The sequence below is a fragment of the Alligator sinensis genome, unplaced genomic scaffold (genome assembly GCF_000455745.1).
Source record: "Alligator sinensis unplaced genomic scaffold, ASM45574v1 scaffold477_1, whole genome shotgun sequence".
Taxonomy (NCBI): Eukaryota; Metazoa; Chordata; order Crocodylia; family Alligatoridae; genus Alligator; species Alligator sinensis.
Window position 1 is genome coordinate 641,981 of NW_005842826.1, and position 14,014 is coordinate 655,994.

The 14,014-nt window shown below is 41.3% G+C and overlaps 1 protein-coding gene across 1 annotated transcript in view; it reads right to left on the reverse strand.

Moving 5' to 3' along the window:
- Positions 1 to 918: 918 nt before the first annotated feature.
- Positions 919 to 14,014, reverse strand: part of LOC102387214 (LIM domain only protein 7-like) — a gene marked incomplete at its 5' end in the record, with an annotated part of 36,338 nt that continues 23,242 nt past the window's right edge. Inside the window, 6 exons of the mRNA XM_025191513.1 lie at positions 919 to 1,752; positions 5,964 to 6,066; positions 8,114 to 8,222; positions 10,307 to 10,597; positions 11,454 to 11,673; positions 13,131 to 13,292. Of these exons, the coding sequence (XP_025047298.1) occupies positions 1,730 to 1,752; positions 5,964 to 6,066; positions 8,114 to 8,222; positions 10,307 to 10,597; positions 11,454 to 11,673; positions 13,131 to 13,292 (908 nt within the window). The remainder of the gene's footprint in view (positions 1,753 to 5,963; positions 6,067 to 8,113; positions 8,223 to 10,306; positions 10,598 to 11,453; positions 11,674 to 13,130; positions 13,293 to 14,014) is intronic.

A 14,014-nucleotide genomic window follows, 5' to 3' on the forward strand; every position in this document is an offset into this window, starting at 1 on the left:
CAGAGGGGGAGGGAAGAGAGAGGAGAGAAAAGTGGGGGAGAAAGCTGCAAAAAAGCAAGAAAAGAGTCAGAAAGCGAAATAAACAGAGGCTAGAGACCTTTAGACAGGTGGGAGGGAAGAAAGAAAAGAGATAGGAAGCCGGGGAGTCTTACGCTCGGGATCGCCCCACGCAGCTCCAAGCGAGCCTGCTCCGCAGCGTCCAAAGCGGAAGGAAGGAAGAACTTGTTTTTCACCTGCCTTTCCTGCTGCTCCAGTTGTACTCATGTCCCTGGCAATATGTAACTGTTTGTGTGCTCCCTATCCCCTCCCATCCAAACATAACATTTAGACTGATCCCCATCAAAGGAAGAAGCACTTTAAGTTATTTTGTTTGAGTTACTTTGACAAGGGTTTTGCTGTCCCCTTGCACCCAGCTTCCCTTTTTCCACTATTGAGCTGCAATCCATAAATGAGTCTAAACAGTTTTTTGTGGTAAAAATCCTTTTTTTTTTCTTTTTTTTTTTTTTTTGCATCTACCAAGGACTGGTGGGGTACTAACTGACAGCAAGATGATTCTGCAGGTCACCAACCAAAAAGAGAAAAAGTTGAGAGCTATTGCCCAAAACTGCATAGTACATATTTCACCAGCATGCAGCAGCAGCTCAGGGATAGTTCTTGCAGAGCAACAGACCAATTAGGGGAAGTTTCCACATGTCCTGAATTAAACATTATGTTATTGTAATGGTAGTCATGTAACTTGTAATAAATATTGAAAAGAAAGAGAAAATAGGACCTGACAGAGAAGATCACTACCAAATTTACATTTGGAATGGGTAAATAGCAGAAAAGCAAGATACAAGACCTCATTCTCTATGAGTATGTACACCTATATGTAGCAGTGTTTTAAACCTCAGACAAGAAATGTTTTACCAAAACAAATTCAAACAATCAGGTTTATTGTTCAGCAATTCATTCTGTGGACATGAATATTTTGCAAAAGGCAGGTAAGACAAGGAAAAAGTCAATGTAGCATCAGAAAAAATATTTACAAATATACTGAAATTCAACAGAAAACTCCTCCACTTCCTGAATTAACTTGTTTGAGGGAAAGTGATAGTTTTATCTGTCAAAAGTGAAAAGGAGAAACCATTCCCTCAAATGGATTCCACTGTTTGTGTGTAGCACATTATGCCTTCACCACTGAGCAGACTATACTTGGTATCTTAGTTTCAAAAAGCAAATAAACAATTTTAGAAACCAGCATACAGGAAGCAAACACGTTGGTGTGCATTTTAATGCAGCTTCATATTACTCTAGAGAACTCACTTTGCAGCATGTCAAAAAATGAAGACGGTGATTGCAAATACACGTTTATATTAATTATTCCTATAGTGCTCTATAGTTTTAAGAGCATAAAAACAGAAATACCCTCTTCATGCATCATAGGAAATTCAGCTACTTAATTATTAGCCTCAAACATATTTTGAAGTTATTACTGATGCTTGTTCTTCTTTGTGCTTGAGAGGTTGAGCTCAAAGTGAATGCATTTTCCCCAAGATATTATCTTATTGTAATTACTTTCTCATAAATAAAAGTACAGGTATATGAAGGATATAGCTCGTCTTCTATGAAATCTAGAAGGGCAAAAAAAGGTTACTCTTAAAAACACACACTATATATTTATAGATCTACATCAGCAGCAACCACCTCCTCCTCTATCTGCAGCAATGACTTCATATCTACGTTTGCTTCACATGGAGGTTGGCTGTCCAGCTGTTAAGGAAGGGAAGAAACAGAAAAGTTGTTAATTAAGAGCCTTGCTACTGCTCAAATGTTAACTGCTGTTAGTGTTAATGCAAGTTTGGAGCAGTTGAACCTTAAGGCTAAACACTTTCTCTGGATGTCTTGTACCTGCACAGCTGTGACATGCTACTAGAGAGCTGACAAACAGGGGCCCAAGTAGGAGCTGCAGGTGTGAGTTGCCACTACAGGGCTGGTGAGCCAGGACAGGCTCCTGAAATGGGAGGTGGAAAGGAAACAAGGGTGGGGGAAGGGTGGTGAAATGAAGTCCCCCAGCCACTGAAGGATAAAATAAAAAGTAGTAAAAAATAAGAATGAATTTAAAAATAAATAAAGCAGAAGTAAATTAAAGAAAGTCTCATGTTTAAATAAATTGGGATTTAAAATTAGGATGTGGGGGTGCTGGTTGTGCTTCCAGGGGTGGCTGGGATTGGCAAGACAAAATGCTTTTGGGGGAGCTAATGCACCTGTCTGGGAAGTAAGTCCCCAGCCCATGGGGACCTGATCCGGCCGGACTCCTACCTTATTCCCACCCACCCCTGCCTAGACTCCATTCCTGGACCTGTTCATGCCCTGCAACCTGGCTAGCTGGCACGTGCTAAGCAGGCTGCACAACTCTGAGGGTGGGAAGGTCACACTCCCAGGGGGTTGGGAGGGGGAGCTGGCTTGGTGCCAGAACTGCCCCCTGGGCAGTAGTGTTCAGGAGGTGGAAAGTTCAGAACAGGAGGGGAGGGGAGGGGATACTGCATCCTGGGATGATGAAGGACTGCAATATGGGCAGCTCATCTGTAGGGAGTCGCACATTAATGAGACACGATCTGGATAACAGAGATAAATCTGGCCCAGAGTTGCATAAATTTAAACCACCTAAAATGTGCTTAAAACTAGTTTCCAGTGTTAATGCACAGACAATCCAGTGGTTAAGAACTCCAAGAACCTCTTAAAATTAATATATAACAAGGTCCTAAGATTACAATGTCTTAGTGAACAAAAATATACTTGTAAATTGTTAGTCAAAACAACACCAAATCTATTATAAGTTCTCTTTGCAGAAGTAAAGAAGTCTCTTTACACCAGTAAAAAATAATACAAGTTATGGATTTAACATATAAAATATAATGAACTAGCCAATTGCCCGTCAAGAATGATGAGGGGGCGAGGGGAAGGGGGCCACCTAACACCCCATCCTGCTGCTATTCTGCATCTTGTCCAGTCCTTGGTATGGCTTCGGAATCATGGCAGCGCTCCCCCACACTTGGAGCACTCTGATTGGCTGTTTCCATCAGCCAATCAAAATGCGAATAAAGAGTTACGGACAGACAGACTTAGGCTTTTATAATATTAGATGATAATACTAATTACTGTGCTACAGTTAAACTCAGTGTTGTGTGTAACTAATGTTCGGGGGAGGGGGTGTTAATATTTTAAAACTTGGGCTCAGCTGGAAAACAGGATTGGGTTTTAGGGATAACCACCACCACAACATTTTGGACCTAATAAGCAAACTTAGACTGATCTAGCAGTTTCACAAATCTGGATTTTGTGAAATAGAGGTAAGGAAGAACAAAATCAATTCCAGAATCATGCATCCGAAGCATCTATATTACTTTTCTAATATTCCAAAGAGCAGGGCGAGGGACAGACATTACACATAAACCGGTTTAAGTGATTAGTAACTAGTTTAAACCTGTAACAGAACAGATGTTCACTGCACATAAACCAGTTTGAAAATGGCTGAAACTGGCTTGAGAGAAATTTGGTTGAATGTAGTATCAGACTTAACTGATGTGTGTCAAACTGGTTTATGCAATGTCTGTCCCAGTTTAAGATAAACCAGACACCCCCAGCATCCTGGCATGCTCTGTGGGCTGGGTATATGCCTGCATTTTCTCAGTCCAGAAAGAATGTCTGTTCAGTTGGAAACTTGTTCAACCTAGACAAGTTAGACTAACCTGCAAAGACTGAATCAATTCAGGCTCAGGCTTTTTGAATGTCTGTCTCTAGCCAAAGAGATCCATCTTGAAAGCCTTCGGCAATCACATCTCCTGCAGTAACACGCTATGAGAAGAGTTGCTTTTCCAGTATCTAGTTTCCAAATCAATTTGTACTTTATGGCTAAGTACAGACTATCAAAAAGCCTGAGGCTGAATTAATTCAATCTTCACAGGTTAATCTAGGCTGCATAGATTGAGCCAATTAGCAAGTGAACAGGCATTTACTTTTGATTCCAGAAATGCAGCCACATGCCTGCAGTGGCTCAGGCTAGAAACTGGGGGGCACTAGAGCACAGCTGCTTGGCACTTAGCCAGCATTGGTTGTGGATTTGCTTCCTCTTCCTGCTGCCCTGAGGTCTCTGGGATTTACTGCCCAGACTCACAGCAGCAGGACTCTGCAGGGTTGCTCATCACTTCCTCTTCCTGCTTCCAGGTGCCTCTGGTATTTTTAGTCCACAGCTACAGCCAGCACTAAGCAAGCCGAACAGGGCACCTCTGTACTTGGGGGGAAGAGAAGTTTAACCCCTACCTCCCTGGCACCAGACTCCAACAGGGGTTTGCTGGGGGAGGGGGGGGGGGGGCGCAGTGAGCCAGCCAGTGAGGCCAGTAAGCCAGCCCTCACTACTCCAGCTAGGGAGCAGAGGGGCGGGACTAGCCCTGCTCTATGGAGCAGACAGCAAAGCTCAGCCCACAGCTGCAAAATGCTGGGATGCTGGGGGGGCCTCTAATTTAACTTGAAACAGGAAGGAGTCTGTGACGGACATTTCGTAAACTGGTTTGACCCAAATCAGGTAAGCATGTACTACATTCAACCAGGTTTATCTTAAAACCAATTTCAGCCATTTTGAAACTGGTTTATATGCACTGAACTTCTGTTCTTTTACAGGTTTAAACCAGTTTCTGGTCACTTATGCACAAACATGTTTAACTTCTTTCACTAGCCCTGTTGTCTAACAGATTTGAGCTGGTTTCTGATCACTTATATAGGTTTGTGTGTCATTCCTGTCCTTAGCTTATTGGGTTGAAAACAAAAATAAAGTAACCTGACTTTGCCCCCACCAAAAAAGAAAAAAAAAAAAGAAAAAGAAAAAGAGAGAATATAGAAAAAAAATGAGTAGTATTTTCTCTTCTTCCTGTTGGGCTTCTACAGCCAGGAAAGACCTGGATCTAGGTCACAGGTTCTGGCAAGAGCACCACATTGCTTTCCTAACATCAGTGAACAAAAAGAGCTCAAATAGAATAGTTAGAGCATTTTGCCATGGGAGTATTTCATTCCTAAATGCCTGATTCAAAGGAAGAACTCACCTTAAAATTAAGGAATTGTCTAGTGCTTTCTGCAACTGCAGCGAGAAAAGTAATAGCTTATCAAGCTACCAAAAGCAACTTCATTGAAAGTTAAAATGTTAAAGATACTAATGAAGAAAAAAAATTACCATGTCCTTTAATTAAGACATGCAAGTAAATCAACCCCCAACTGCACTCATACCCAAATGAATAACCAATCATGAGGCAATAATTCAAGTAATATTAGCATTTGAGAACTACTAAGATCTGTGTTACCAGCACAGGATAAACTAATGACTTTTCCAGAATGTGACAGGAATGTACTAATAAAATTTCATATTAGTTTTATAAACGGATGCGGGTCTGCAATGCAACTGATCTGTTATCAAGACAAATCTATTCAGTTACTGGCAATAATCCTAAAATTCGCCTCTCCTGGGCTTTCAAAGACTGAAGTACATTCACTTCATCTCCCTGCTTACATCCATTTCCTTAACAAGATGCTGGTGGCTATACCAGCACAAGAGTTAAGTGGAATGGGGACAAGAGCCCACAAAAAAAGAAATGAAACAAAACCATCATAAATGAATTTGCTAGTATACCAAGTTTGCACTAAGCCGGTCATGTCAAACTTAGATCTGAATGGTGGGGCATCTTGCAGGCCAAATAGGAGGCAGCAGGACGAGCAGTGACAGTGGGGGTTAACACAGATTTCACTCATCTCCCACCACCAAAACATACCCCTGAAGGGACTCCGTACCTAGGATCTTGGCAGTGGGCCACCCCCCTGCCCACACCTGCCCCAAAATTTCAAGCCCCTTTTGACTGGTAAAAGAGGAGACGCTTGTTGAGCCCCACAGCAAGTACCCCCAGAAAGCAGTACTCACACTTATTCTATTTCCTTACTTTTAAATCTGATATAGCAGTCATTGCAGAAGAGCTCATTGTTTCGAATTCTGACTTCAGCTCCCGAGCCTGATCCTCCAAGGTTGCATTTACAAGCCACACACTGTAAGAAACAGCAAGAATTAGCTCCACTTTACAAAGGCTGGGAAACAAAGTTCAAAAGCAGATCATATTACAAGCCAGCAAAGCCCAGACCATAGACCCAGGATCCGCAAGAGCAAACATACAAAGATTAGTTGATTAAAATGCAGCCAACCAGATTAGGCTTATCATTTAAGGTGATGACTTGCCAACTCATAGCAGCGATGTACATTCTAAACATGTAAAAAGCAGACGTGATTTAGAGATTAGGTCACAAAATCTTGTTTTAAGCTTCAGTTTCTCTGAAAGCACAAAAAAATGGCACAACATGAAAGCACTTGTTCTTGAAATGGCGATGAGCAATTCTGGCGCAGAACATTCAGGTCTGCCACTTGCAGACTCCATGCTGCCGTATCTGCTTTTCATTCTGCTAGCTTGTTCCCACAACCCCATAATTTTCAAAGGCAGCAAGCATTTATGCACAATTATTCTAAGTGGTGTATGGATACATTTAAAAAAATAGAAGTTATTTGGAGCTCCAATCCTCTTCAGTTGCCAAGAACAAAGTCCTCCGTACCATTTCTTTATCCAACTATTAAAATGTTTAAGCCTATTCACTAAACAGAATATTGCTACAGAAGGGCAACTAAACAACATCTCTCCAAGAAGGCATACAGAACCTTCAAAGTTTCTAGAGCTACTTCACAACTCCCATTTACCTGCTGGATTTACAAAACAAAACAGTAATCCCTAAGGATCTCAAGCTTTCTAACCTAAGTGAAAAATGCTACAGTATATAGGCATCAGGCTCCTCCACGGGGCCTTATAAAATACATTTGAAACAACTCTTATTAAGTAATAAGTCCAATTCTGCAGCACTCTCTTTAATGTCTCAATCTTAACAGATTCTCTTTGGGCAGGGTCATGCCTTTTCTCACATGCCAGCACAGGCAAGTTTAGAGGTAAAAAGAGCCCTCTAATTCCTCAAAGCAGAGTACACTTCTTATAGGGAACAGACGGACTACAGCATCTCTCCCTTTCCAGGTGGGCAGGAACTGATGAAGCCTCAGCTAAGTTCCCTGCAACATGCCAGTTAGCACAATGGATCCAGACCAGAGCCAGTGAGCTAGTATGTGTGTGCAAAGGGGGGCAGGTAGTGTTGCAGGGAGTGGGGATGGATACTCTGGGCACTTACACACATGGGGAGCCTGCTCCGACGTGCTGGAAACCCAGTGTGTCAGAGCAGGCTTGATTAAATCAAGTCTGCTGGAGCACAAATTGACACGCTCTGGCATGCTCGTGTGTCATGTGCATGAGTGGCACAGTGCACCTCCACACTGAGAAAGTGGTGGTGGTGTGTTTTGAATTGAAACACGTTCAACATGCTTTAGTTCAAAGCACACCATCACTACTTGCTCAGCATGGAGCCGTGCTGCACTGCTGAAGCACATGACATGCAGGAGCTTTTAATTAGTATGGCTCCCTAATTAAAAGTGCCCAGTGCCACATCAGAAGCATGTGTAAAAACATCTACACAATCTGCAACAGCAGTGGAGCTGGCACAGATTACTTTTGCCCAAGCTTGGAGAGAACCAGGAACCAATGGCATGGGTGTCACCCCTGATGTGCTCCTAGAGCAAAGTGCATTATTGTCCTTAACTAAGGGATCTTAGGAAAGTCAAAAACTGACCTCTATTGACTGAGATTCATAAAAAGGACTAGTGGTTTTAGGTGGCTTAGTTCTTGACTATACAACTTGAGACATCTTTCAGAAGGCAGGGGGTTCAGGTCTTTCACAACAGGTTTTCTTTAGAAGTAAGAACTGTAAGGTAGATCTGAGAATTTTAATGCTTCTCTAATATTGCTCTAAAATTTAGAAATATTGCAAATTAGAGCAATATTAAAATGAGCATTTAACATAACATTTGCAGATAGGACTGCGGCATGGATACATACACGTAGCACACCTGCATAAGGAAAGCATGTAGCATGTGATCAGCAGAGCCCCTGCAACCAAGCGTGCTCCACATTAGCTCCTGTTTCTTCACAGTGTTACTCCTACCTCTCACCTTAAAACAATGTAAATGATAACAAAGACCAAGAGATTCGATGATCATGGCGGCTCCTTTGCCCAGAACGTTATTACAGTATGAACATATTTTCTTCCCACTGATTGACCTGGATACAGAACAAGAATGTGGCTCAGATCCTCAAAACCAACTTGGAAAGGTTTTTAAAAGAATTTAGCAAAGGCAATCAAAGGTCTGAGGCGGTGAGAAAAATCACTGAAAGAGAGTACTTGTAAAGAGAAAAGTTAGGTTATCTGGAAATAATATCCAACTTAGTTTGTTAAAATAAATCTGCAAACTAAGAACAAAATATATAATCTAAACAAAAAAAGTAAATATGTACAGACAAAACAAATGAACATTAGAATTTCTGTCCCATCTTTCACATCACTCACAAGACCAAATGCCACCTCGAAGGGAATCTAAAAGAAGGATATTGCTGAGTCTGATAAGTACCACACAGTCTCAGCACTACTGCCTTATTACTGATCTCTGGGAAAGTATTCTAAAGTCTGCATTTGAGTATATACCCTTGCCAAGTCTCTTCTTCTGCACCTTGATAGATAACAGAAAGCTGATTCTGGAATTTAAACCCTTTGAAAGTGTGCCATATGGAGGTCAGTTTCAATGGATCAACCAGGATGTTAGCAAATCAGAAACTGAAAGCAAGAACAAGATAAGCTACCATTTTAAGGGGAAAAATTATCTTATACTATATTTAAAAAAATTAGGTAGCCTAGCTTTAAAAAAAAAAAAAAAGTGTGGGGGGGGGAGGGGGCGTAGCTGATACATTTATTACAGTGTTCCAGAGTGCTAGAGGTAGGAAAGGTAAAGGAATGTTTTCTAAAGTCTTTATTAGACCTAGTACAAGCAATCACATGTAGATGATTTCTGAGAGTTATCCACAAATTTGCTTAAAAAAATGACTTGCACATAACCATGATCTGTTTCTTCTCCTATGCCACATTTGAAATTCATTTTGACTTCAAAATAAACTGTAATTCTTTCTTTCCCTTCTGGATTAAAAGCAATGGCCTACTCTAGCTGTCCAAGGCCAGTAGTAATGAAAATTCCTGAGCATTCCTTAAAAAGATATTGACCACATGCCAAAAGATATGAACAATAAAACATAGGGCTTACACTTTTATTTACTGTATTTTGCAGTGTATAGGCAGATGCGCTGTATACATCGACCCCATTTTTCTGATCCAAAAAGTTAGGAATTTCATAGATCCAGTGTATAAGTCAGCCTAACTTTTTGGATCAGAAATATGAGGTCGACTTATACCAGTCCCTGCGCGCCCTCACTGCAGGTCAGGCACCCAGGAGGTAGAGAGGTGCCGCAGCACCACTCTCAGGGGACAGAGCTAGGCTCAGTGCTTGACTGGCATGGCCCCAGCCCCTGTGAGTAGCACTGCCTGGGCTGTGCCAGCTGAGCACTTAGCCCAGTGCTGCTCACAGGGGATGGGGTTGCACCAGCCGAGAGCTGAGCCTGGTACCACTCACAGGGGACAGGGCCAGGCTTAGCACTCAGCTGGCATGGCCCCATCCCTTGCGAGTGGTGCTGCCTGGGCTGTGCCAGCTGAGCATCAAACCCAGCGCCACTTGCAGGGGAGGGTGATACAGTGTATAAGTCAAGGTTGAATTTTAAAGCGTTAAAAATTGGGCGTCAAAACTTGACTTATACACCATGAAATATGTTATTTATTTTTTAAATACTAGATTCTTAAAAAACCCCAATAAATGCTAGCAGTACTATCTGGAAAGCATAAAGATACTTTAAGTAATCATTATGGTAGCCAACAAGTAATAGAATTAAGTGACTAAAAGTTCATTGGTCTAGCTTTTCTTTTCTTTTCTTTTTTTAAACCAGTATAAAGCACGAGCAACAAAACCATGAGAAATATGGAACTGATAATGCTTGGTTCTGCTTGGTGCTTGCCTGAAAGTTGAGGCACTTGGCAAACATGAATTAAACTTTCCAATAACCCTATTGGGTAGAGGCCAGTACAATATAATTATATCCATTCGACAGACATTCAGAACTGAGTTAAGAAATTAAGTAGCTCATTTAATATCAACCAGCAAAGTCCATAGCAGCCCTGAAACACCACCCCCACTGTAACTACTATATCAGCGTCTACAGGGTAAGACAGACTTCTGTTCATTAGACTGAGGGGGGCAACTACTTACTTATTCCGTGTCTGAGACCCGGATTGGGAAGCAGAGGTAGGAGACTGAGCACGAGGAACAGGAGATGGTGCTGATGGGAGAGTGTGGGTCGAAGATGCTGTTCTGACAGAGCTGGTTGATGAAGGTGCTACATTGGAGGAGGGAGTGCATGTGTAGGCCCGATTTGAAGTAGACCCTGCTGGAGGAGCAGGGCGAGTATAATCTTGACTAGATGAGACAGACTGATTCATCCATGAATGATGTCTCCACGAGCTTGTTCTTGAAGAATCAAGATTGTCTAGAGATTCACCTCTGAAACAGATAATTGTTAAGTTCTAATACTCCGATATTATTGCGCAGAATCAACTTTCTGATGAAAAGGTTCATTTTGTAGCATAATATTCTTGTTGGTAACCCAAGAAATATTTGTATTAGGCTCATTAATTAAAAGTAGCAAGCTACATAATTTTACTGTGTTGTACTGACCTTTGGAAAAAGTGAACTAAAAAAGGTAAAAGGCAAAGATAATGGTAGAATAACTTTTGCCACAGCCTTATCAGAGTGAACTAAATAAGAATCCTTTGATTAGTAACAGACATCACATAGTGGCTTTGTTTGTAGTTTTCTCTAAGGGATACCGGTTTAAAAATAGATCTACCCACTACTAGATAACAACGTTATCCAGAAACCAGCTGTTGGCACAGGAGCTATGAGTCCTCATGACTGATATCTATTGTCTCCTAAGTGCAAACCAACACTGAGATGTTGTTTAAGCAATAAATATTAGAACATGAGTTTCATGCAAGATTCCCATGTGGCAGAACTTAGAAAACCAATGTATGAGCTTTATTTCACAAATTTTGCTATTGATGTTCTTAATAGCATGGGCAAATGATGGAGCATGTTAATGATTAACTTTTGCTATGGCTACATCAAATGAAAAGTAAGCAATTAGGGAAGTATTTTAGTTTCCTAAACAATTGCTCTGCACAGTACTTGTAAATATGTGGTCTCGGATCTGATACCATAATACAAGCAAATGTCATCCTTCTGTTAAGACTCAAATTGGCTTAAAATCTTCTCATCTTTGAAAGCAACAATACCTAAAAGGCCCCCAAGATAAATATTTATCAAGAGCCAAAGTTCAAATTTTCAACACTGGTCTTACCTCCTCATCAAAGTGCTGTGTACAGTAATGGGTTCCTTATATACACTGGAACTGCGCTGCCTAATCCAGCTGTTGTCTGTATGCAGTGACGTTCTCTTTCTCATTTCCTGAAGGATTTGTTGTCTCTCTGCCTCTGCTTGGGACATGGCAGGCTCTTTCTGAGACCCTTTCTGCGAATCAGGAACATTCCGAGATTTTTCCAAGTATTTGTTGTTTGTACCTGCTTTGAATAAGATACACAAACATTTGAGGGACGAAGGGGAAAAAATTGCAATGGCAAAAAAACTGGTGTTGCCCAATGTGCTGCATGTTCACAGTCACAATTTTAAAATTTGACTGAGGTGCTAGAGGCTTAAGTTTATTCACATTTGTATTGACCGTCATAAAAGAAGTCCAGTCCAGGAGGGGATGGAAGAGCAGTGGGGAAAAGCCCCTAGCCCATTCCTCAGACTGGGGACCCTGCTTCTGACTGCAGGGGCTCCCGAGTGAAGAACAGGCAGGGGGTGGTGCTGCTCCCTCTACTCAGCTCCCTGAGACCAGGAACAGGACAAAGGAGCAGCTGGGCAAAGCCCCTGACCGCTTCTCATTCTGGAGACTCCTCAGTGAGAAGTAGGTAGGGGTCTCATGGCACCACTCCCTCTTCTTAGCTCCTGGAGTGTGAAGAGCCAAGGGTGAAGCATAATATTAATCTGCTGCTTTCACACACAGAATTTAAACATTAAAAATCACATAATAAATCATGATAATTTAAACATAACAGTAAATGTGATGTGACATAAGCAAACACTATATACATGCCACAGAATAGAGCTGTATTATTTTCAAGAACAGGGGAAAGCCAGAGGATCCTTTTCTCTAACATTCTAAACTACCCATGCTCGATTAGAGGTCCAATAATTTGAACCAAAGCCTGACAAAATACACAGTTGCACAATGGAGCCCTCTCTCTTTTTGCAGAATTTGTATTCTCCCCATTCTCTTTACAAGAATCATTTCCTTGCTTAGGATATAATTATTTCCCTGTTCAAGATATACACAAACTTATTGTGTTTTAGACAGGACTCTTAATTTTGCTTTTGTAAATGCACTGCCTTCAAAAATGTCCCTTAAATGAGACAAGGTTCCTTGGGTGAATTTGATATCTTTTATTAGACCAATCCAAATGTTTGGAGAATAGTTATTAAGCAAGCTTTTGGGTTCAAAAACCCTTCGTCAGGCTAAGGAAGTTTCAGCAGTTGGTGTGTGTGGTGTATGCTCTTCCTTAAATGAGAGACATTTTCTTTAATATCCTGCTACTGTAGTATCTATCCCAATACCTTGATACTATGGTAAAAGGAGACCTCAAATTTTTGGTGTAAAGAATCCTCTGGTCTTTACCTGATAGGGGGAAAAGGACCACATTCCTTAAATTAATAGAATTACCCATGATTAAAAGTCAGTATTTTAAATTAACAGTAGCTAGTACTTAATCAAATAGTCATAACACATATAGTTCTGAATTAATTTACTTCACTGTCATTTTCTCTGCCTTTAAATGCTGCTATATCTACAGTTTTTTTTTTAAATCAGTAGAGATTTAAATTTTAAAATAGTTTGGGAGTTATTTTTCTCATTAGTTTTAATGATTGAAACATGATTTGAGAAAGTGATACAGCCATTATGAAGCTGCACTCCCACCTTGCTTTGGGTTATTATACTTCATCTGATAAAGCATTTGCCTTCTTGGAGCCTTCTGTTCAGGTTCTTTGGTCTCTTGCTGCATTTTCACACTTTGTTTTTTGTTTAGCTCATCCTGTAGCAACCCTCGGGCGATACCACCCAATGGTTTCTCATATTGACCTACATTCATGTTTGCATACATAAACCCATTTATTACTCAGACACAAGATGTTAAAACAGTTTCTAGATGCAGAAATAGTATCTTCCATCATTGGTATCTTTCATCAGAACAGGATTTAGTAAGTCAAGTCACCCACATTCACTTTCTATTTTTGCTTGAAACAGATTAGAAAATATCCAAAATTCAATTCCTGAAGATAATTTTCTGAAATGTAATTCTTCCTAACTGCTTAAAAAAAAAAAAAGCCATTGTCATAAAACTATGAAGTCATCTCCTGTTATCCCCACATTCACAAATTAAAAGTTGTAAATTCAGCTACGTTAAAAATACCTTCCCTTGAGTTTTCTTATTACCAATTCAAACGTACTAATGGATCCTATACCAGGTGTGCTCAACCCCCCAACCCATAGTCCCATGTTATCTGGCCCATGGGACTGACTCGCCATGGGTCTGGAAGACTTGGCTGCAGAAGAGTGGTGCCACACCCCTGCCGCACTTCCTCCTGCACCACTCCAAGACCCCCAAATTTCTGGACCTCCAGGGGAACCCTGGGCCTTGTATGCTGAACTAGGAGTCCAATCCCAGTGCAGAGGGCTGGGTGGAGGCCTGGGACCCTGAGGCCCAATCCTAGCACAGAGGGATGGGAGGGGGTGGTGCCAGGCTCTAGGGTCCACTCCTGGTGTTTGGGGCAGAGAGGGGACAGTTCTGGGCCTCAAAGCCT